We start from the raw sequence: 26,102 nt of genomic DNA on the forward strand, positions 1-26,102 counted from the left end.
AATTGCGATTAATCGTTTGCCTAACGCAAATTGTGTTTTGTAAATAAGGCTTTATGCACACATTGTTTCTGGGACAATTTACACTATATTTTTTCTGCTTAAAGGATGAGGTCCGATGATAGATATATTATTATTATTTGTACATATAAAGGCCTTTTGCTTTAATATTTTGCACCAACCAAAAATGGCACTTTGTATGTTTTTCTGTTCTTTGTTGGAAGAAATAATTTTGGTTATTTTATTTGCACTAATTTACTAATGTTTGTGTGAATGCACACTGTATTAATGTCTGATTGATTATTAATCATTCCAGCATCTCGCCTTCAGTCCAAAATCAGAAATGGTTTTGAACAGAAACCCTTATCTGTCCAACGAAGGTACTCATGTATAAAAACGACAATTGTACCAAAGTGTTGTTCGCTTAAAAGAATTTATTATTGTAAAGTTGTATTATAATTCACTACATATTAGTTTTAACTCAAAAGGAGATATATATTGTGAGTAAAAGCAATAACAGCCTTGTGCTACTCCGCTTTAAATGACTTGAATGCACTGACCATAATAATGGAGACTGAATGAATGGACACACTTGTTATGGTGGGACTGCTCAATAAGATACGATTTTAGATTTATAACTTTTCATTTGATCCTGCTGATGTTAAAAGAACTGGACTTTTTATTCAGGGGCTTTAAAGTGCACTGTTTGAAAACAAAATGTAAATAACATATATATAATTTCTTATTGTTATATATCTATGTAACTGATGATTAAAGATGTTTAGACTGTTTGTGGAGTCTTTTGGTGTCGTTCATGGGATCTTTTCCAGATATCAGATTAGTCTTGCATAGCCAAAATAGGCCACTATATGTATGGTCCACATTGCTTATTGTGGCCGAGAATTTTGTCCAATAATAGTTGTTACAGCAATATTGGACTAATACAGTACCGTAAACCCCTGCCTAGGCTTGCAAAGGGGCGGGAGAATTCCGATAAATTTCCATGGAAACTTAATCTGGGGAATTTTAGAAATATTCCAAATTGGAAACTTAATGGGAATTATTGGGAAATGTATATAGACTATATCGCATATAAACATTTAGTTTAGTCATATGTTATTATAATAGTGCTAACTTACATTTAGATATCTGATATCCAGCTACAGTATAGACGGTTTCATCGGACACACGTGCGGTCACGCGATTGCGCGTCTGGTCAGAACTTTACTTGCGGTTTCTGTTTGTTGGTCTGACTAGTTGCTAAACTGAACTCTTAAACAAATACCTCATCGAAAATAACAAATGTTTTGGTTTCCTAGGTAATCTACGTGTTGTTTATTTTGGTTGTTATACAAATAAACTACTTTAAAAAGGACTTTGTTGTTATTTATTCTTAGCAGAGTTTACCGGAAGTTACGTGATGACCACGGAAACCGCTTGTTTTTGTTGTTACTGCTGAAACCGTCTATAGACACATTTTGGTATGTGCTAGTTAAACTGTTTAAAATGCAGCAAGTGTGGCTTCTGTGGTAGTCAAGGCCTGAAAAATGGAGGGGAATCCCCCTTGAACTTTTTTATTATCTCACCTAAATGTTTTCTCAGTCAGTGTATTTGGCTTTATAATAGTGTAATGTTGTTGCACACTAGCTTACACAAGGACGTTTTAAACACATTTATGAAATTTCTGTGAATGCATGCAAAGATTGACATTTTTAAAGGGGACATTTCACAATTTTTTTAAGATGTCAAATACATATTTGGTGTCCCCAGAGTACCTATGTGAAGTTTTAGCTCAAAGTATCATACAAGAAGTTATATACACTGCAAAAAAATGGTTTTCAAGAAAAAAAATTTAAAATGTTAACATACATAAAAGAAGCCAAGCTAATATAAAAAATATGTAATTAATAAATATTCAAATTGAGGCTATTAGTAGAATGTGCTCACAGGCACCACATTGGAGACCACTGACTTACAGTATGTAGTAGTTGTCTTCAAACTGTACTGGACTGGGAAAGATGTAACATAAAAAAATGAAGCATTATATTGACATAATAATGGCATAAAACAAATACAAAATACATGTGAACTGACTATAGAGGAAATCAATTTCAATGGTCTCCATTTCGCCTCTTTCTACTGATTCATCCAGATGCACCACATGATAATGATCACAAGCGCATAACCCGTGATTATCAGCAGATAAATGCGAAACAGAAGGAAGTCCAGGATGTAGCCCACATGACACCACTGGTCCTGTAGTTGGTCTTCCTTTCGCAGAACAGAAAAATACGAATGCATATCTGAAAGATCTTTACTGATCTGACGGAGTATTGGCACATCCAGCGTTACCATTCCAGAACCTATGGGACACAAAAGCTCATTTTATCATCTGCATCTTGTAAACATTATACAGTTGTTATTTTTTGCTATAGACAACACTTTAAAGGTCCACTGTGTAGATTTTTAGCTGTATTTAGCTGTAAGACTGTGAATTACAACTAATGGCTCAGTTCACAGCTCACCCTCGCTTTCGAAATGCTACGGTATCCCCACAGGACAAACATGTCATCATCTGCGACAACGTAGTGACGAAAGTTTGTCCATTTACGACAGGGATGTCCAAACTCGGTCCTGAAGGGCTGGTGTCCTGCAGAGTCTAACTGAAACTTCCCACAACACACCTGCCTGAAAGTTTAATCTGCCGATTGGTTATGTTTGATTAGGGTTGGTGCAAAACCCTGCAGAAACACTAGCCCCCCAGGAGCAGGATTGGACACCCCTGATTTAGGGTTACTGTAGTACTACCATGTAAGGGGACTCACTGTGTATTTGGATAAAATGGCTCATTCTACACTGAAAAAAAACTTCTGGACATCAGTTGCACATAATTAAATTAGGTTTTCTTAAAAAGAAATTAACATTAATTAAAATTAATTTCATTTTAAGAAAACTTGATTCAATCATGTTGAACTGGTGTACATAATTAAATTACATAGATCCAACAATTTATTTAAGAAAAATTATTTTAAGAAAACTTAATTAAATCCTGTGCAACTGGAGATTATTTTCAGTGTAAAGTAATAAAAACCATACAGTTCATTATGTAAAGTCTTTATACACCACTGATAATATAGTTTATTCTGATTGGTTGAGAAAGAATTTTTCTGTAAAACACACAACTGTTCAGTAAATGTTTTAAAATTACCAACCACACTGTAAAAATGATTTTGTGGCTTAGTAAATTTAACTAAATAAAATGAGTAAACTTTATTTAAAAATAAAATATTATTTTTTTTAACCAAATTTGAGTAAAAATAACACAAAAAGGTAAGTAGTTCTAAATGAACACCTTATTTAGTAAATTCAACGAAATTTTACCATGTAAAAATGTGTAAGGAGGAAAGCAGTTGAAACTGCTTGAATTATTTTAGTAAATATAACTAACTATAGGCAGTGGACTAAAAATAATAGGCTGTATTTACTTAAAAATATAGTGCATAATTTTTGCATGCACTTTTTAAAGTAAGTTTTACATGGATTTTTTAGTAATTGGTTAAATAGCTTAAAATTCCATGTAAAACTTGCTTAAAAATGCAATTGCTTAAATAGTTTAAAATTCCATGTAAAACTTACTTAAAAAATTGCAATTGCTTAAAATTCCATGCAACTAACTTAAAAATTGCAATTGCTTATAGCTTAAAATCCATGTAAAACTAACTTAAAAAAATCGCAATTGCTTAAATAGCTTAAAAATCCACGTAAAACTTACTTTAAAAATTGCAATTGCTTAAAATGCTTAAAATTCCATGTAAAACTTACTTAAAAAATTGCAATTGCTTAAATAGCTTAATATCCATGTAAAACTTACTTTAAAAAATTGTAATTGCTTAAATAGCTTAAAATTATATGTAAAACTTACTTAAAAAATAACAATTGCTTAAATTGCTTAAAATTCTGTGTAAAACTAACAAAAAATTTGCAATTGCTTAAATAGCTAAAAAAACCATGTAAAACTTACTTAAAAAATTGCAATTGCTTAAAATTCCATGTAAAACTAACTTTAAAAAATTGCAATTGCTTAAATAGCTTAAAATTCCATGTAAAACTTACTTAAAAAATTGCAATTGCTTAAAATTCCATGTAAAACTAACTAAAAAAATTGCAATTGCTTAAATAGCTTAAAATACCATGTAAAACGTACTTAAAAAATGGCAATTGCTTAAAATTCCATGTAAAACTAACTTTATAAATGTGCAATTGCTTAAAGGATTAGTCCATTTTCTTAAAATAAAAATCCAGATAATTTACTCACCACCATGTCATCCAAAATGTTGATGTCTTTCTTTGTTCAGTCGGGAAGAAATTATGTTTTTTGGGGAAAGCATTGCAGGATTTTTCTAATTTTAATGGACTTTAATAAAGCCCAACATTTAATACTTAACTCAACACATAACAGTTTTTTTCAGCTGAGTTTTAAAGGACTATAAACAATCCCAAACGAGGCATAAGGGTCTTATCTAGCAAAACGATTGTCATTTTTGACAAGGAGAATAAAAATGTGTACTTTTAAACCACAACTTTTCGTCTAGGTCCGGTTCAGCGCGACCTAACGTAAATGCGTAGTGACGTAGGGAGAACATGTGTTACATATATAAAACGCACATTTGTGGACCGTTGTAAACAATAAACTGACACAAAGACATTAATTAGTATCAGTTGACATACAACAACGTAGGAACGGTCCTCTTTCTCAACACATGTAAACACTGGGGCGGAGTTTCGCGTTCGTCCTCTGTGACCTCTTGACGTGATGACGTATTGCGGTGACGTAGTGGGGTCAGCTAGCGCATCATGACCAGATCTAGACGAGAAGTTGTGCTTTAAAAGTGTATATTTGTCATTTTTCTTGTCAAAAATGACAATCGTTTTGCTAGATAAGACCCTTAATGCCTCGTTTGGGATTGTTTATAGTCCTTTGAAACTCCGTTGAAAAAAACTGTTAAGTGTTGAGTTAAGTATTAAATGTTGGGCTCTATTAAAGTCCATTAAAATTAGAAAAATCCTGCAATGTTTTCCTCAAAAAACATAATTTCTTCTCGACTGAACAAAGAAAGACGTCAACATTTTGGATGACATGGTGGTGAGTAAATTATCTGGACTTTTCTTTTAAGAAAATGGACTAATCCTTTAAATAGCTTAAAATTCCATGTAAAACTTACTTAAAAAAATTGCAATTGCTTAAATTGCTTAAAATTCTGTGTAAAACTAACTTAAAAATTGCAATTGCTTAAATTGCTTAAAATTCCAAGTAAAACTTAAGTGGATGCAAAAATGATGCACTGTAATTTTTTTTAGTAAATCCAGCGTATCATTTTTTTCAGTGCAGAGCAATTTTTGTGGTAACCGTGTTATAAGCGGAATAATTGACTCTGGTCTTCTGAATAATCCGCTTCGCGCCACATTACCACCTTGGATTTGGATTATTTTTTGAATAATTCAACGCCCTTCGTCAATTATTCCTTACATATTATATTGCATTTCTGTCAAGAGATCCTTTCAAAAGTTACAAAGTGCACCTTTAACTAGAATCTCACCACTGGCTGTTTGCTGACTAGAGGTTGAGTCTCCAGGTGTGGTGACCCACAGATCAACATCCTGTTTCTCTGATTTAGCATATAGATCATCTGGAAACCTGTAGCACACGAGTCGTCCGAGGAACCCCATGACAAACACCTGGACCCAGCGTGGCACTTCCCTGTACTTCATGGAGTTATGATGGAGAACGCAGGTGATGAGGACCGTCTCCAGTAAACTGATGACCATGAGCGCCAAACACACCGAAAAATAGATACCTGCGAAATTTAAAATGTTTAACATTATCAAATGGGGGTTAAGAAATATTCTGAAGGCGCTGCTAAACTGATGTGGCCAACAAATGCATTTGAATTTTACATTTCTAATTTCTACCTCTATGAGGAACATTAAAAACACATTCACACAGGTGTTTTGATGTTTATTGACCTATTAAAGGTGTTCCATTAGCAGTACTGGGAAGCAGATCATTCATAATGAGAAGAAAGACCGTGTAACCCAGAATGAGGGTCATTTTAAAGGACGAGCGATCCACGCTGTGTGGTGGCAAATAGAAGGAGAGGATGTCAATGATCATGAGAAAGGAGCTGGGGATGATCAGGTTGACGACGTATAGCATCGGACGTCGCCTAATCACCACCTGAAGAACGCAAACAGGAAAAGTAAGGCCTAGGACAAGTGTATTGACAAATCTTTTTTTCCCATAAAATATCTAAGAGGAATCACACTGTAAGTGAAAAGTTGGATCAACTTAAAAGATTTTAGAAATCAATGTCATTCGCCACAAATCTGAAGTTTTTTTTATTTGCACACATATCTTTCTCACCCAGAAAGTGATGATGTCCCATTCATCTACTCCGAATTTCAAAATGTTTGCATCGCCCAAGATGACCACCAGCTCCCATTCTCCACTGGCCTGCAGGTAACGCTGTGAATTTTCTGTCATCTCCTTAAAGGTCAGGGCAGGGCTGACCCGAACATCCTTTACTGAAGTGTTTACGGGTGTCAATATTACAGGTAAACAAAAAATTATACATAAAAGATTTTACAACGCGTAATAGAAAATGGCTTGAATGATATATGAAGGCAGAAACATTACTGGTGTGCATGTAGGAGCCAAAGGTAAAGGTGCAGTTCTGTATGTCGAAGGGAAAGTTGAAGATCTGTAGGTTACAGGCACTAACCAGCCTCAACATCCTGTCGTAGCGGATGTGGCCGGTGTGGTTGACATAAACGTATGGGCAAGCTTGAGACACATCATCATCAACACTGCACAGAGAGAGAGATAAGACACAATGAACTGTATGTGATTAAATACACAATAGAAAAATATCACAAATGAGATTTCTCTATAATATATCTATTGTTTCTCTTTGACTGCAATAAGATTAAAGAAATGCTTCAGGTACCATACAGATGCAAGATTTCTAGAAGTTAAAAAAGCAGCAACTGAAGTGCTTATGTTGTGATTCATAACTGTTTTTGGTTAAAAATTAGTACAAACTATAAGTTATTGAGCAAGTACATACAAAATATGTCTCCAATACACATTAAAACTTGGGTCATTCCACAGAAATGTCCACTTTTGGTATGGCAAGATATTTTAAAATGTACATATTTTTCTTTTAATATGGCTCATATTATGCAAAATCCACTTTTACAATGTGTTTGAACAGAAATGTACAATAAATCCACAAACTCCTTTTTTATTCCCCATTAATCCAAAGCAGTCTCATTAGACATGCTGTTTTGATTCTCTTGTTAATGTGATGTCACACTGATCAAGCTCCGCCCACAGCCACAGACTGCCTGGTTAATTTTGCCCAAAAGCTTTACTAAATGTTTGTTAGCACATTGTTGCACTATTGTCTTAGACTGCATTCACAGGAATCAGATCTTTTTTTAACCGAAACAGTAGCTTATTTGCATTTAAAGGTACATCCATGAAAACAGCACTTTCTTGATTCCACCCAAATCATTTTGGACATGTTTTAACAAATGGTCTGTGGATATTTTGAGCTGAAACTTCACAGACACATTGTAGTCACACCTGAGACTTATATCACATCTTGTAAAAATAATATTGCCCTTTTAAACTTGGACCACATTATTAGATTATCCTTTGACTTAGCTTAATATTTTTTTCTTTTTTTGTGCATCTATTAGAAAACCTTTTTTGTCACTTCTTTGGCAGTATTAATCCTTATGGGTGGTTGGGGATGTTTTCATCCACTATGTTTTTTTGTCATAATCTGTTTTAGCAAATGGAATGATTTCTTAAATCTTACATTGACACATATTTTGCACTGTAAAAAGTTAATGGTTTGTTGTTATTTCCATAAACATTGATTAAGACTTCATCTTTCTGTGAGATGAGGTCACAAATTGTTAATTCAATCAACGCACCCACCCAGTTTCGATTTGGGCAGCTGTAAGGCGCGACATATTTCAGTATGCAGTCTATGCACTAGCATCAGTCTTCTGAACAATCGTAAACTCGAAGATGAAACAGAAACTATTAAATCTCGAAGATAAATGAACATTAAACACTAACAAGTCTTTCTTTTTAGGTAAAACACATAAAATAGTTTTTAATTTCAAATTTTACTCTCCAAATGCAGTCGCATTAAGGTAATTTTTAATTATTAAGTTAATTTCCTTCTTACAAATGTAATTGGATTATACATGATAAAATTAAGATGAATTTACTCAATATTGTGTTCATTTAGAATTACTCAAATTATTCAACTTTTTATGTTATTTTAACTCATATTTTGATAAAAAACAAGAATTACAATTTTTTAATACAGTTTATTCCTTTTATTTTTGTTAATCTACTAAGGCACAGAAACACTTTTGGGAGAATAGTTAGAAAATGCTTTTCAAAAACTCAACAATACACAGTGGGCAAATTTACTACCCTTTCGAGTAAAAATGTATCAGATGATTATTTTTTTTTAATTTCTTTTTACATAAATCTGTTAATCAACCTCAGTAATTTTTTAAATTACCAAATGTTTACAAAAATTCCATGATTTGAAAAACTTTAATTCCAAATTCATAAAAGAAAATGCACAAAATGACAGATTTTCAATATAAAAAGTGCTTGTGGACTGGATATTTTTTTTACCTTTTCACAGTCTTGGGCATGTCAAAGATTAGTAAAACATTTGCCTTGATGCCATTTTAACTTTTGTGCAGCATCAGATTTTATTTTTTGTGGCCTACTGTAGTTTTTGGTAAACATTGGGTAGTTTTGATCAGTACTGAGGTTGATTAACAGATTTGTGCAAAAACTGTTACATTTTTTACAGCCGTTTAATTTAGTGGATGTTTTCATCCACCAACAACTCGAAAGGTAGTGAATTTGAACAAAGCACAAGGGTTAAAATTATTAATTTTTTTTGCCAGCACACGTAGTCAGAGTTACAGAAAAATAATGACATGCCGAAGACAAAATATTCTTATACCGTATTTTACGGACTTTAGGTCGCTACGGAGTATAAGTCGCATTAATCAACAATGTGTCATGAAGAAGAAAAACATATATAAGTCGCAATGGACTACATGTCACATTTATTTAGAAAATGATTTCACAAAATCCAAGCTGAAGAACAGACATTTATGGCGCTTTTCCATTGCATAGTACCCCACGGTTTGGTTTAGTTTGGGTCGGGTCAGCTTACTTTTGGGAGCTTTTCCATTAGGTGCAGTACGTGGTACCCGATACTTTTTTTCGTACCACCTCGGTTGGGGTTCCAAGCGACCCGAGCTGATACCAAACGTGACGCGAAAACACTGTAGATCACTGATTGGTCTGAAAGAAACGTCACTAACAGCGTCATCACTAGCTTTACCTGTGCTAGGCTAGCTTGCGCTGTCTCGAGCAAACATGTTGTCATCTGTGCTCTGCTATAAGTTCCCAAACACCCTTTTAGCGACGAAAAACATCCACATGTTGAGAATCAGGGACACCATAACAGTTTTTTTCCAGGCTTGCAGTTTGTGGCGGAACAATCTCGTCTAGCACGTCAGCATTATATGCTTAAATGCAACTTCAGTGAGGCTCAGCGGAGCGCCGTCGGCTGACGCCGCGGGTGTTTGAAACTGTCATGTGATACAGAGGTAGTGATAAACGCGATGTGCAAACATCTATTTCTGTGGGCCAATTTTAATTTTGTGGCGGACTGAGAAATAAATAAATGTATGGGAATGTACAACAACGCTCTCCTCTCACTTGTATGATGTCACAGATGTGGGCAGCGCAAATATAACGACACGCCTAAAATCCCTCCCACTGCGAAGTGATACTAAACTCGATGGAAAAGCTAACTACGCCAAAGTGAGGTGAGCTGACCCGACCCAAACCAAACCAAACCATGGGGCACCATGCAACGGAAAAGCGCCATTAATGTGGAAAGGTGAGTTATTACACTAAACAATAGCACACAGAACAGCAGGCTGAATAGGTGTCCATACATTTTAAAGTAACATTATCAGTTCGAGCATCACGTTCGCAGGCTCGTCATTCCACATCACTGAATTCATTGAATTATATAAATACAGGAGCAGCATATGACAGACTCTCGCGGCTGTAGATGGTAATGTTGTCTCTTGGTATATAAGTCAAAATGAATTCATACTGACTTACAAGTCAAGCCTGACTAGAAGTCGAAAGACCAGCCAAACTATGAAAAAAAGTGTGACTTATACTCCGGAAAATACGGTACTTAAACTATAATTAAGTAGCTGAGACTAAATTGTTCCATGCGGAAATCAAAGATCAGTGACACTCAGTGAAAGCAGTCAGTAAAAGATCATAAACAACATTTTAAAAACCCATTTTTAACCTAACAAATCCAAATCCCTACACTGTCTGTGTTTCTAAGCTGCACTCAATTTAGCCAAACCTGACCAAAGGAGAATTAACAATGATAAAGGAAAGTTACAATCACAAAATATTCGTGCTATTTTATGCAAAAGAACTAAATGAATAGCTTTAAGTAAAGTATAAATATAAGTCACTGGTGTTACTGATCTTCAGTGGTGTTAACCATTAAAGGTTTCATTAAAATTAAATATTACAAAATGGCTGCTGCAAGGTATCAAGCCACATGTTCCCAATAATCGTATACTCACTAAATTAAAAAGGGTTACTCCACTTTCTTAAAAAAAAAAAAATGCAATTTTAAACTGCATTGAAACTGTAAACTGTTGGGGTTCAATAAAGTCTATTAAATAGAGAAAAATCCTGGAATGTTGCCTTATTTTCTTCTTGACTGAACAAAGAAAGACATCAACATTTTGGATGACATGGAGGTGAGTAAATTATCAGGATTTTTTTTTTAAGAAAATGGAGTACTCATTAAAGTGGTTAAATCCATTTGTATTCAAACTTTTTATTACAATTACAATAAAGTAGCTCATACCAGTAACAGCTTCATATGAAAAAATAAAAAAAGAGAAAACTTCTGATAACTGAAACAGTGGACTTACCATGGGCCTTCCTCTATCAATCTTTAGGAAATGGAAAGAATAAAGGTCAAGTGATGTCAGTGCGATTCTTATTTAAAAATAAAATAATTTTGTTAAACGGTAACACCAGTGACACAACTCCAGGGGACAACTACTTTCATTACACATTTCACATTTTAAAATATTTATTTACCATTTGTTTACCATTTACATAATATATTATGTAATTTAAATTGTAGAAAAAAGCTCTTCTCTGTATATGGCTGTGGGGATGAGCACTTCTGCGGTGCTTGGAATTCTAAATAATTATTTAATAAACAAATAATGCCACACTGATGGTTTTGAGAAAGTGTTATTGTTCAAATAACATATTGTTTCATTTTAAAATATAAAGAAATTTTAACCCTTAAGTGTTTTTCAAGTGTAATATTTCTGTAAAAGCTACACTTCTAGAAAGGATGTGTTAAAGCAACACTATGTAGTTTCCATGTAAAAATGACTTACAGCTCCCCCATGTGGTTGAAAAGCGCAACAGTGCCTGGTATCAAATACTCTTCTGCAGGCAGGGGGAGGGGCGGGGCTGTGTTTCCTACCCTCCACCGCCACTTTCAGAGTGTGCTTGTAGCAGCTAGGATGCTGCTCAGGTTGCAGCAACAGTACAATTTGTCCAGTTAAAAGTTGTTCTATCACTGAAATAATTTTAGAGACATTATTTAAAGGTAAAAAAATACATAGTGTTGCTTTAATTTTTTACACATCTTTTTGTGTTAAGCTTTTATTATGTGTCATTTTGTGTTAAAATAAAACAGAAGTTGTGTTAAAAGTAACATAAAAAATTTGTTTTTTCAATAATAACACAGAGATGGGTGGATTCTGGGACAACACATTTTGTGTGTTGTCCCAGAATTAACACAATGTGTTGTTTTTAACACATCCGTTATAAGAGTGAAGGGACAAAAAAAGACATTTCCATCGAATGACCCACTTAAAATAATCTGCAATTTTATTTCCAAACTATATGCCACCTGAATTATTTTTGTATGAATTCGTACGAAGTGAATCGTCCACACACAGGCGGAGTTTCTCGTTTGTGCATGAGGGGGAGGCCCCTAGCGGCAAACAAGGGTACTGCAATATTTTGAGATTAGTGGGAAAGTGCGGCTTCTATTTCTGTAGTTTGTTTGTGAATCAGCCTGACATAGCAACTTTGGCTTAACTATCGGAAGAGTTTCTGTTGTCCAACCAATGGGAGGGGAGTGATGAACACAGATGCTGATAAAGAATGCTGATAAACCGAAACATTTTTAATTGTAGAAATCTTCCACACTTACAACTCATAAACGATAATGTCAGGTGTCCAGAGCTCTTTTACAGGAAGGGAAATCCTTGTAACATCATCACAGTTTTCCGAATCCCAAATTAGGAACTCATGGAACCAGTACTATATAAAAACATGAACAAAGAGCATTTAAAAAATATATATATTTTCCATATACACTGTTTCAATGGACGCACACGTGTTGTCACGGTTACGCACCTAAACTGAAGTGAACTTCCAGTTTGTATTTATTTATTGGTCTGGCTAGTGGCTAAACTGATCTCTGAAACAAATACCTTGTCAAAAAATAAAATGTTTTGCTTTCCCTTATGAAAGGAAAATATATTTACCAATAGGCTATATTACTTTAATATATTATTTTCCTTTCCTTTTCCAAAATATTATATATACATGGAATAATATATTGATGGTACATATACTCTAAACATATTAAATATATTGCAAAATATACAAAGATTGCTGCTTTCAATATATTGCACATACATATATAATATATGTGTTTATATATCTCCAAATATATGCAATATTATATTTATAAAAATCCGACATAATGTATTCCATTTATATGCGAAAATGTATTAACAATATATGTACAGATATAGTGTCAATGTATGTTTACTATATGGTAGAATATATTTCAAATATATGTACAATTATATGGAAATATAGACCATTTCAGCAGTAACAACATAAACAAGCAGCTGCACGTATAGTAAACTCCGCTAAGAATAAATAACAACAAAGTTCTTTAAACGTAGTTTATTTATATAACAAGCAAAAAACAACACATAGATTACCTAGGAAACCAAAACATTTGTTATTTTCGACGAGGCATTTGTTCAAGAGATCAGTTTAGCAACTAGTCGGAGCATTAAAAAAACGAAACCGGAAGTAAGGTTCGGATCCAGACGTGTATCACGTGCTTCCAATGAAACCGTCTATATGTAGATATGCGTTCAATATATTGTGGAAAACATTGTAAATATATTTAAAATTAGATGCAAATATATGTGAAACATATGTACATGTATATGGGACATGTATTAACAATATATGTACAGATATAGTGTCAAATGTATGTTTACTATATAGTAGAATATATTTCAAATATATATAAAATTTGATGTAAATATATGTGAAATATATGTACATACAGTCTTGTTCAAAATAATAGCAGTACAATGTGACTAACCAGAATAATCAAGGTTTTTAGTATATTTTTTTATTGCTACGTGGCAAACAAGTTACCAGTAGGTTCAGTAGATTCTCAGAAAACAAATGAGACCCAGCATTCATGATATGCACACTCTTAAGGCTGTGCAATTGGGCAATTAGTTGAAAGGGGTGTGTTCAAAAAAATAGCAGTGTGGCATTCAATCACTGAGGTCATCAATTTTGTGAAGAAACAGATGTGAATCAGGTGGCCTCTATTTAAGGATGAAGCCAACACTTGTTGAACATGCATTTGAAAGCTGAGGAAAATGGGTCGTTCAAGACATTGTTCAGAAGAACAGCGTACTTTGATTTAAAAGTTGATTGGAGAGGGGAAAACCTATAAAGAGGTGCAAAAAATGATAGGCTGTTCAGCTAAAATGATCTCCAATGCCTTAAAATGGAGAGCAAAACCAGAGAGACGTGGAAGAAAATGGAAGACAACCATCAAAATGGATAGAAGAATAACCAGAATGGCAAAGGCTCAGCCAATGATCCCTCCAGGATGATCAAAGACAGTCTGGAGTTACCTGTAAGTACTGTGACAGTTAGAAGACGTCTATGTGAAGCTAATCTATTTTCAAGAATCCCCCGTAAAGTCCCTCTGTTAAAAAAAAGGCATGTGCAGAAGAGGTTACAATTTGCCAAAGAACACATCAACTGGCCTAAAGAGAAATGGAGGAACATTTTGTGGACTGATGAGAGTAAAATTGTTCTTTTTGGGTCCAAGGGCCACAGGCAGTTTGTGAGAAGACCCCCAAACTCTGAATTCAAGCCACAGTACAGAGTGAAGACAGTGAAGCATGGAGGTGCAAGCATCATGATATGGGCATGTTTCTCCTACTATGGTGTTGGGCCTATTTATCGCATACCAGGGATCATGGGTCAGTTTGCATATGTTAAAATACTTGAAGAGGTCATGTTGCCCTATGCTGAAGAGGACATGCCCTTGAAATGGTTGTTTCAACAAGACAATGACCCAAAACACACTAGTAAACGGGCAAAGTCTTGGTTCCAAACCAACAAAATTAATGTTATGGAGTGGCCAGCCCAATCTCCAGACCTTAATCCAATTGAGAACTTGTGGGGTGATATCAAAAATGCTGTTTCTGAAGCAAAACCAAGAAATGTGAATGAATTGTGGAATGTTGTTAAAGAATCATGGAGTGGAATAACAGCTGAAAGGTGCCACAAGTTGGTTGACTCCATGCCACACAGATGTCAAGCAGTTTTAAAAAACTGTGGTCATACAACTAAATATTAGTTTAGTGATTCACAGGATCCCAGAAAAAAAAATGTTTGTACAAAATAGTTTTGAGTTTGTACAGTCAAAGGTAGACACTGCTATTTTTTTGAACACACCCCTTTCAACTAATTGCCCAATTACACAGCCTTAAGAGCGTGCATATCATGAATGCTGGGTCTTGTTTGTTTTCTGAGAATCTACTGAACCTACTGGTAACTTGTTTGCCACGTAGCAATAAAAAATATACTAAAAACCTTGATTATTCTGGTTAGTCACATTGTACTGCTATTATTTTGAACAAGACTGTATATTATTGTAAATGTATGCACAATATGTGTACATGTTTATGGGAGATGTATTAACAATATATATACAGATATAGTATCAAATGTATGTTTACTATATAGTAGAATATATTTCATATATATGTAAAATTAGATGTAAATATATGTGAAATATATGTACATATATATTGTAAATGTATGCACAATATGTGTACATGTATATGGGACATGTATTAACAATATATGTACAGATATAGTGTCAAAGGTATGTTTACTATATAGTAGAATATATTTCAAATATATGTAAAATTAGATGTAAATATATGTGAAATAACATCAATCAAACTGCAGTTGCTTTGTTTTGATTTAAGCCTTCATAACATAAAAATACAGCTAAGTAGCACAATAGGCTAAAACACAACAAAAACATGATAACATAATAATAAAAATGTTTTGACAAACATTTTAAAAACAAAGTAATCTCATTTTGGAACCAGGCTCTTCATATATGAACGAAAGTAATTTGTCATTAATTTTCCTTTACATCAGAAATAAACTGTAAATTGCCTCTATTGTTATTGATTCTATGTGAAAGTCTCAGAAGTTGCGTTTAGTCCACAAAAGCCATTTGTTTATGTTGTAGCTGCTGAAACCAAACATAGATGTGTAAATTTCAGAATTGTCATAACGTTGTTTCTTCCTTATAAATGCCCATACAACAATTAAAATAAAATAAATACTGTAAATATTAAATGTTCTTTGAAAAGCCACTCTTTCTCCATGCGTTGGATATTATTGCTTCTGGTTGGTGCCTTTCAATTTACAGAATTCCTTATTTTGTCTCCCAAAGACTAGTGTCTGTTTTTTTGTTACATCCACAATGCATTACATTACATTATTTGGCAGACACTTTAATCCAAAGCGATTTACAGTGCATTACAACATTTTTATCACTTATGTGTGCTCTCTGGGTTCAAACCCATGACTTTATGCACTATTAACCCAATGCTTTAACACTGAGCTATACAGGAGCACATTTTATAATGCATGCATGTTTCCCTCATCTTAAATATAAATCTCTTGATATTTAGCCTGATGTTTTTCTGATGTATAGACTCTATCACCAGGGCTAATGACTTAAACATAAAATATAAACAGATGGTTCAATATATTGGTAATAAATACATTCTCTTCAAATTTTGATTTTAAGTTTTGACTGCATATATCACACCCATAACACTGTGATTGCTCTTATAACATTTATAAACTTACCAGCCTGAGCCAGAGGAATGTGGTAAGAATCTGTGCCTTTTCATTCTGCAGAACAGATCAGGTAAAATAAATACAGATTTAAAAATTCAGTCCGTCTTAAAAATGAAGGTGCTTAAAAAAGTCTTTATGGAACCATACAGCTAAAAATTATTCTTCTATGGCATCGTGAAGCACTTAAGGGTGCAACTTTGAAATTAAACTCATGTTGAATTGAATTTAAATTGAAATGACAGGAAAAGGAACTTACTAAATTGCAATATAATGAAATTCAGTATTCAGTATAGAGTCACACTTCAGAGGAATTTTATGAGTCATAAAATAACATTTCTACAGTCATCTAATGATAAATAATGTTATATAAATGTATTAAAATTTGATTTAATGCTTAATCCAGCATTTACTCACCACTCCTAAGACAGCATAGAGAGTAAACGAGATGTTTGTTATGGTTGGGGTGCTAAGGTTTACAGAAGGTCTTAAAGGCTTTCTGTCAAACACCTCCTGTAAAGACTCATAAGTGGGTCCACTTTGTCCCTCTTCACAGCGAAGCAAACTCAACAGACACGGCAACGCTTCAGATCACAAAGACAGACCAGAGAAAATAATGTGAGTGATGGTTTAAAATCATACAGTAGTGTTTGCATTATTAGGCAGATGCTTTTATGTGTAAAAAATCATCCTGAAACCAGTTGTCTTAAAGACATTAAAACATTGCAAAAGTTACTGTAATAAAGTTTTTACTATGATTTTTTTAAATTAATGATTATTATAAATTGTATTATCTAATGTTCAGACATTTTGTATTAACCCATTTAATCAAAAAATGTTCTAAGAGATGAAAATATACACATGATGTGTCATTAGTAGCCTCTTGAAAAATCAATAGTTTTTTTTTATTATGGGAAAGTGTGTGACATTTTTTGTTTTCCATATTTGCAGGAGGTGAACTAAAACAACATTCAGTTACATTTATTGAGTTTCATAAATGTAAACCTCACTGTAAAAAAAATCCGTAGAAATGACAGTGTTATTGCAGCTGGGTTGCCGGTAACTCACTGTAGATTTAAATTTATGTTATTTACTGGCAACATTTTGTTCAAAGTTAAATAAACATTAAGCATTTACAAGTCTTTGTCTTTACAGAGTAAAATCTGAAGCAAAAAACAGAAAAAGGTTGATGATGATTTCTGGTTCCCAAAATGCTTTGCATGGGGCTGTTATTGTATAGTTTTATTCTGTAAAGTTAAAGACTTGTTAATATTTAAAATTTATTTAACTTTGAACAAACTCTTGCCGGTAAATAACATAAATTTAAATCTACGGTAAATTACCGGCAACCCAGCTGCAATAACATAATTTCTACGGAATTTGTTTTTACAGTGCTTCTTTATGGTCACTAGGGTCTACTGCGTTTAATAATATAAAAAATGTTAATATTAGATTGGAAACGAGCATATAGAAATACAGTTTTTTGTTTTACAATCAGCACTGTAAAAATGCTGCAGTGCAAGTTCAGTTAAATTGGTTATTTTACTGACTAGCTGCCAGTAACTTACTGTAGATTTAACATTTATGTTATTTACTGGCAACAGTTTGTTCAAAGTTAAATGAACATGAAACATTTTCAGTCTTTATATTGTACAGTAAGTTACTGGCAACCAGCTGCATAATTACAGCAAAATTTTTACAGTGTAAACTCTGTAAAGACCAAACAAATTTACAAAGACAAAACTTGACATGCGATGTATGATACATATAGAAGCCGTTTAATAATTTATTACCTGTTAGCAGAATGAAACATGTCAAATAATGCCGAAGATGTCCCATAATCCTCCGTTAACAATTCAAGATGAGATGATTCTGTTTCGATATTTCTTCAATTTAAAATGTACTGCTTACTTTACATGTACCTCTACAGGTAATGTAAGAGAAACGTAATGACTCTTTACTGGCAGTATCATGTTGGATACATGTTGTTTAACACCTGTGCTATCTACAGACCAATCCTGTTTCAACAGCTATAGATACGTTCATCTGAACTCATTAATGATCCACTTTGTTTTTCAGTGAGAATAACACGTTCACTGTCACACATTTAATGAGAGGAAAGAACATTTACGCATGACATATTATGGCTCTTTATATTGTTTGTGCACGTATTATAAAAAATATTAGCTAGGGCCACTACTAAACTGAACAGTGATAAGTCAAAGGGTAACAAATACATATTTTTTTAAATATGGAAAAGTGTGTGAAAAATTGTGTTTTCCATATTTGCAGGAAATGAACTAAATCAACATTCATTTATTGAGTTTCATAAATGTAAACCTTCTTTATGGTCAAATAAATCAGTCACAACTGCAAATCTCGACTGAAAAGTTTTTGTTTATTATATTTTTCTATGTCATTCACATAAATGGAAATAAAGACATGAAGAGTTTTGTTGCAAAACGAGATAAATCAATTTTTTAAAATTTTTGTCAAAACATGTTTATTATTATGTTATCGTGTTATTATTTTGTTTTATGGTGCTACTTAGCTGTATTTTTTAAGTTATGAAGGTTTAAATCAAAACAAACCAACTGTAGTTCAATTGATATTAATTGGAATGCACAACCAATCTCGTTTTGCAACGAAACTCTTCACATCATAAATAAATAAATAAATACACTTTTAGAAAGTGAATAGGTCACATATTAAATCATTATTTTTCTATAAATATACATATACATAAGCTTAAAACTATATGGGAACAAATGTTTTGTATACTATACTATACTATACATTGTATTTGTAAACAGTTAGTTAATGCATTAGCTAACACAGACTTAAAATGAAAGATACTTCTACAGCATTTATTAATCTTAGTTCATGTTAATTTGGGCATTTATTAATACATTTATAAAATCAACATTAATTAAAGCATCATGTACTAACATGAATAACTGCATTGACATTAACTAACATTAACAAGAATCAATAAATGCTGAAAAATTATATTGTTCATTGTTTACATTTAGGCATTTAGCAGATGCTTTTATCCAAAGCGACTTACAAAGATTAGGAAATGATGATTAAACCAAGATAAAAGTTTTTACTACTCCAATACAGTACCTGCTTGTTTATGTACAGTAAGTTAATGCATTTACTAATGCCAACTTATACAACCTTATTGTAAGCAATTGTGTTACCAATATTTTTAATATTAGCTTTTTCTAAACACAATTTTTTTCCACAGTGAAAGATGTGATGTATAAAATCTATGGCAAGAAGTTATTTTTGATGCAAATGAAATACAGTAAAATGTTACATATTTAAGCTTTTCAAGTACCGATAAAACTTTTGGGCAAAGGATTTGGACATTTTAACATAAGCTATACAAAGAATTTACAAATGACCTTTAGTTTCACTTCTTAATTCTGATTGGTCAATTGCTGTGTCTTATCATAAATAATGCCAGCTGCACCCAACAATTATGTGTATCACTGCAAAGCACCCTTAGCAATATGTGTAACATCAATATTTCTAATATATATGTGGTACCTGTTTTATAAAAGAAATATCCTGAATAAGTCACACCTGATAGGGGTTGCATTCGTCCTTGAGCCATGACTTATTCACAATACAGCACAGCCTAATTGCAACCTAATTGTTTATAAATAGCCAGACAATGACTTTGAGTCACTACTAGTTCTCATGTTTATGAGAGGAGTTCACCCACAGAACCAGAATTGTGATTGAGCTCACAGTAATGAAAATAGAATACAGAATAAAGAGTAAACGATCAATGACCTGACCAAACATGATCCATTCATTAGTGATGTGTGATTCATCTTTACTGCGTAAGTGTTCTTCAACTTGTTGACGGATAGCTAACAGATCTTTACTCATCTTCTTTATTTCCTCTAAACACTTTTCCCTCGGATTCACTGGAGATAATAATTCATTATTGGAGGATTCAGTCATGCCGTTAGTGTAGATAATGACCTTTGATTTGTTTGCTGTAGGCGAAAAACAAGAAGTAATTGAGAAATATCATTTAATTTTTGCAATTTTCTTTTTGATGACTATACATTTTCATGAATAAACATTTTGGATAATAAAGAGGAAAAAACTGTGTTTTTTATATGTCAAAGCAAATAGTGTGAACTGTCCAAATGAATGCTAGGCCACCATATTTTAGCAGACATGGGTGCATTTTTCTGGTACAGGTGTGCACCCCAATTAAAACATCAACAGAATGAGATGCAAAACGTATAGACAATACACAGTACTTTCTTCTCAAAGCAATCCTACCTTCAGAGTTTTGGTTGCAAGCTTTCTGCTTAATGCAAACAAGTCGAGCAAGATACTTCAGGACCAGAATCCTGATCCACTTTGGTAAAGGTGGATAGTTACTGGAATTGCAGAGGATGTTGGTGATGAAAATGGTTTCAAGAAGACTTGTCACCATCAATGCCAAGCAGAGAGAGAAAAACACATCTAGATCGAAAAAGACAGATTATGGTGTATGTGTTACGATAGAATAGGTAAAACGTTCAATCTGGGTTACAGCGGGGAAAATAAGTATTTGACACACCATTCCCATCAAACAGTCTTTCCTGTGTGCCTCCTGGGTAATGAGAAGCCTTTATTTGCCATCAATTAGGACTAAAGCAGCTGATATCAATAAGTACTGATATGGGGCAGGGTTTCTCTCTCAATACTAACAGATTTCAGGTGATCTCCTGGCTTTCTATGCCATTTGCACCTTGTTCTCTTCATGTGTTCAATACTTATTCCCTGTGCCATTTCACTTTATTTATTATGACTCAACTTGTATACTTAAATGTTCTGATTTCTTTGTATGAATTCAATACTTGGCTTGATGGCTACTGGTGGAAATTTTGTGTCAAAAGCCCTTACTGATAAAAATGCTGATGTGTCAAATACTTATTTTTCCTGCTGGATATTTAATGTAATAAATATGTATACAATATGTTGCTGAAAAAAGTCAACAGTATCAAGCTGTTCATCTAAGCAAGTGATGCTAATCAACCAGCATGAATGTTTGTGTTAATTAAAAAATGGTGGTGTTTTTTTCCACACATCACCTGTTGTTACGACGACGTATGTCACGTGATGTATCAACATGGCGGATTTAGTATGTTCAAATTTTATTCATACTACCCATATTCATACTAAATAGATTGTGCTGTTATAACGGTCACTGCATGGGCATTGGAATAGGCGTTGGAATTATATGTATGTCACAGTATGCGGTTTTGGACGCATCGGATTTAGGCACAAGCTAGCTAGACCCTGGACATGAAGCAGTGCAATGCATTGTGGGTTGGACACAACATAGGTATCTCACATCGGGGCAGCAAATGCTAACTGGACCCATACAAAATTTTTATGCCAACCAAATAAGTCGCAAACAAGCTATCTTGATCTTTTCATCAGGGTAGAGAATAAGTTGAAAACAAACTTATGAGAGGTAAGGTGTTTCCTGTGACGGGCAGCAGATCGTTCATTAACAGCAGAAACACGGTGTATCCCAGGATGAGGGTCATTTTGAAGGATGAGCGATCCACATCCTGAGGAGGCAAAAGAAAACTAAACAGATCCAATGAAAGCAGGAAACAGCTGGGAACCACGAGGTTGACCACATACAGCGCAGCACGACGTCTCAGGACAACCTGATGCACAACAAAGAATGAGAAAATTAATCTTAAAATTAAACATCTAATAAATTAGAAAGAAAATGTAAGACATTACATTATTGTGACAATGAAAAAAATGTAGCTTTAGAAGTCAATATATTATTTTGTTTTATTTCCCGACACTAGTAGCGGAAAATTTTCACACCACCCTCAATAACAAGTCCTAAACCCCCAAATCTACACTGTAAAACCTAACAGTTAACTTAACTCAAACCATTTAAGTAAACCGGTTGCATTAGACCATTTAAGTTTTAAAAACCATACATTTAAGTACTGTGAACTTGAGTCATGTGCATTATGCACTTATATTTAAGTAGTGTGAACTTAAATATAAGTGCATCACTGCATATGACTCAATTTGTTTAAGTTCACAGTACTCAAATGTATGTGTTTTAAAACTAATGCAACTGGTTTACTTAAATGGTTTGAGTTTTACAGTGTAACAGTCTGATTAGTTGATAGAAATATTCTTCCAGGATCAACAATAATCACAACATACACATATTACAATTGACAGCCCCGATTTAAACAGTGTATAAATGTCACGAACATGAATAATGAGTTCATCCCATCCTCCATCATCATACATGTGTTCAGGTTTTTCTCCAAGCAAATTTATTAGTTCCCACTCTCCTTTAGTTGCCATGACTGAAAGCGACTCCATGAATATTTCCTTCACAGGTTTAAAGAAGGACAGCCGAACATCCTGAACTACAGAGAAACAGTACAATATCGAGTATAATACAATTGCATGCATGTAGCCCAGCAGCACTATTCATTGAGTATAATGTCACTTACTATCGTGCTTGTATGAGTTGAAGGTGTACGTGCAGTTTTGAACATCGAAAGGAAAGGTATAGATGTCCAGCCGACAGGAGCTGATCACATGAAATGGCTTGCCATCTTTCACTTCACCATTGGAATAAATATAAACGAAGTATGTATCTGGTGCCCTGTTTTCATCCATGCTATAAAGTAAGCCAACAATAAGTCACATGGGTGCTTAAAAAACCTGTGCGGAATACAATTTCCCAATTTCGGCTAGACGCAAGTATTTTCGAATAATTCAAAGTCCAGTTGTCTATAAATTGTTTACTTATACAGTAGCATAAATACTTACATTTAACGAGTCGTATTTGTATTTAATTTTGTATGGTTTGTAACTTACAATTCATTGATGACAATGTCTGGGAACCATATCGTCTCACGTGGCACTGAGATTTTTTTTGCTCCACATTCATCAGGATCCCAGCTCAAACCTTCAATCTGCCAAGCCTACAATAAGGTATATCTTTTAGACCTATACAAATAGTCTATGGGAAATCCTTTTGTTTAACAACTATTAAGTAAAAACAAAATGTTACTATATCAACATTTGTATACGGAAACATTGTGTGATTCAATCTGATTTTACGGCAGTTCATACGTATTTTACGAGTTGGCTAATTTGTACGAAATTAATTGTACGAAAACATAGACTGTAATTTTTTTTTAAGTTTAATCAACTTGAATTTATAACTAATTTCAACTTTCTTGACTAATAAGAAGTTTCTATAAATTATAAAATAAAGTTGAATTAAATCATCGGGGCATCGCATTACACGCTGGATTTAACTTTGTGTCATGCGAATTTTTGGCTCGAGTTGAATAGAAGACACGTTTGAGGCGAATAGCCCGTGTTTACGCAGCGCCCATATTGCGTCATTCGCATCGCCCCACGCGAGGACGCGTCTGGCCACATCTTTGCATTGACTTTGTATGTAATATACTCGCGCAAATCGTTGAACTTGCATCTGGTGTGAACCCACAGTTATATTCTCGCAAAATTTGATCAATTTATTCATGTCCATGGCACGGAATTCAGCTTTTTTACTTTTCTTGAGCACAAATGTATTTTTCGTGACACTCGCACGAATTTCTATAAATAGTTTCTCGTGTCCGTGACAAGACTTTCTTTTTTGTGTCATTTTATTTATTGTTTTCTACTTTTTCCCCTATTTTTAAATCATTGTTGCTTGGGGTTAGATTTGGGGTTTGGGTTAGGATTTACTTTTATGTAGTGGTTTCTACATGTTTTTCTTCCACTTTTAAAACTATTCTTGCCTGGAGTTGAGGTTAGAGTTGGGATTTGGGTTAGAATGTCCGTAACCCCAACCCGAAGCGACAATGGTAAGAAAATAGGAAAAACAATGAGAATACAATACATAAAATGAAATGAAAAAGAAAGTCGTGCCACGGACACGAAAAACTATTTATAGGAATTATCACAAAAAAGACATTCGTGCTCAAGGCACGTAAAAAAGCTGAATTTCGTTCCATGGACACAAATAAATTGATCAAATTTTGCGTCACTATAACACAACTTTCCACAAGATCAGTCTGGAATTTACCTAAAAAATTTCTTATAAAATGAACACAATAATAAACCATTTTAACTTTTTTTAAAAACAAATAAACTTTTCTTTGCAAATAAATAATTGTAACACTTATGAATACAGTCAATTAGCCAATGAAAGAAAATTCTATGACTGGGTTTGTTCGGCTTTACCTACTGTAATAATTATAATTTTCTTCCTAAAATAGCTTTATGCAAAATGATACCATTGTTAATTAAATATCTCAACTTTACTGATTCATCAGTCTTTTTTCTTTTGGTAAAAATGTGACGTATGTTTTTAGACCTAATGCTACTAGATCATTTCCCCACATACTTATGTGTAGCCCAGCTTTTTTTTAACAAATTTCTGGCTGACTGGCCACTAGTGAGCTAACACGTTTTTAATATAAAGGAATGGTGATGCTGTTTGTACCGTCACTAATGCTGGAATCCTGACAGTGCACTGGACTACAACTGTCTTGTGCAAGATGCGGAGATCACATGTTTAGTGCACAGGGCGTCCGCAATGCTTGGTAGGACTTTTAGTGCAATGCTGTGCATTCCGAATTGAAGCGGGATAAGATCAATGAAAAATTTGAGCTGTGGGCCTGATTTGGCCCACAGGCCTTGTATTTGACGCATTTGATTTAGAGCAACTCCTTATAGTCCTAAAGAAAGTTGAAATTATTTGCAAATTCAAATTGATTAGACTGCAATTTAAGTGCAACAAGGATTTTTTACAGTGTAGAATGAAAAAAAATACTAATACCCCACCCCTAGCCCCTACATCACAGGGGTAAAGGCAAATCGTTTAAAAACTAACAAATTTGGTCATACAAATTTATACGAATTAGCCACCTCATAAAATACGTATGAATTACCATGACATTGTGTTGGGTGATTTTTGAAAGTTTATTTTACACTCACCAGCCTCACCCATAGATATGTTTCTAGCACCTGCAATTTTTCATTCTGAAAAAAATTGATTTAATCTGTAACAAATGGTTTAGTTTATAGTTTGCTATTTCATTTTTAAAAAAAAACTTGTTTTAAATGTTAAATGTTCAGGTTTCAAACCAACATATTCTGCTTACCACTCCTAAAATCCCATAGAGTGTCAGGTCTACACTGACATTGGTAGGAGTTCGTAGACTGATAACTGGTCTGGCTTCACTGTAACTCATTACTTCCTCTTTTATTGCACGAAGGAGAGACTTTGTTGTTGGTTGAGAACAGTTTAATGTCTCTACAGGTCCAACTACCAAAGCTAAAAGTGTAAAAAATGATAGATTTCATTTAAGACATTTTATTGCTCTAAAAGTTACTAAGACATCTGTTTACTTGGTTGCATATCTATAAATTGAATTTTTGTGCTTAAAATATGCAGTTTATTATTAGGATTCACTGTTAGACAAACGGGTGAAACACTTTTTAAAATTACTTCCATTGGTAGCACCTAAGTTTTCAATAAAAGTGAAAAAAAATTAAGATTTTAAAAGATTTTAAAGATTTTTAGGTGTTGCCAATTAAATTATATATTTTTTAAGTTAATACAACTTGTTCACACTATAACCTTACTCTATTACAATCATATTGCTCT

The 26,102-nt window shown here is 33.6% G+C and overlaps 1 protein-coding gene across 2 annotated transcripts; it reads right to left on the reverse strand.

Moving 5' to 3' along the window:
* Nucleotides 1-2,098: 2,098 nt before the first annotated feature.
* LOC129454281 (5-hydroxytryptamine receptor 3A) lies at nt 2,099-18,594 on the reverse strand. 2 transcript variants are annotated; one of them, XM_055218756.2, is made up of 10 exons: nt 18,202-18,594; nt 16,826-16,992; nt 16,421-16,465; nt 12,399-12,508; nt 11,089-11,109; nt 6,692-6,861; nt 6,419-6,579; nt 6,022-6,232; nt 5,595-5,852; nt 2,099-2,360 (listed from the first exon to the last, which is right to left on the reverse strand). In XM_055218756.2, the coding sequence occupies exons 1-10, from the start codon at nt 18,245-18,247 to the stop codon at nt 2,134-2,136; spliced, it is 1,416 nt and encodes a 471-aa protein (XP_055074731.2). In that variant the 5' UTR covers nt 18,248-18,594; the 3' UTR covers nt 2,099-2,133. The 2 variants fall into 2 exon arrangements, with proteins under 2 accessions (XP_055074731.2, XP_055074732.2); XM_055218757.2 differs by lacking the exon at nt 11,089-11,109.
* Nucleotides 18,595-26,102: the final 7,508 nt, after the last annotated feature.

This window comes from Misgurnus anguillicaudatus, chromosome 23 (assembly GCF_027580225.2).
Source record: "Misgurnus anguillicaudatus chromosome 23, ASM2758022v2, whole genome shotgun sequence".
Classification (NCBI taxonomy): domain Eukaryota; kingdom Metazoa; phylum Chordata; class Actinopteri; order Cypriniformes; family Cobitidae; genus Misgurnus; species Misgurnus anguillicaudatus.

Coding starts and splice junctions, on each gene's coding strand:
- LOC129454281 (XM_055218756.2), bottom strand. CDS start 18,247: ATGGGACATCTTCGGCATTATTTGACATGTTTCATTCTGCTAACAG. Junction 6,862..11,088: donor TTGATAGAGGAAGGCCCATG/GTAAGTCCACTG, acceptor CTCTCTGTGCAG/TGTTGATGATGATGTGTCTC. Junction 2,361..5,594: donor TAGTCAGCAAACAGCCAGTG/GTGAGATTCTAG, acceptor TGTGTCCCATAG/GTTCTGGAATGGTAACGCTG.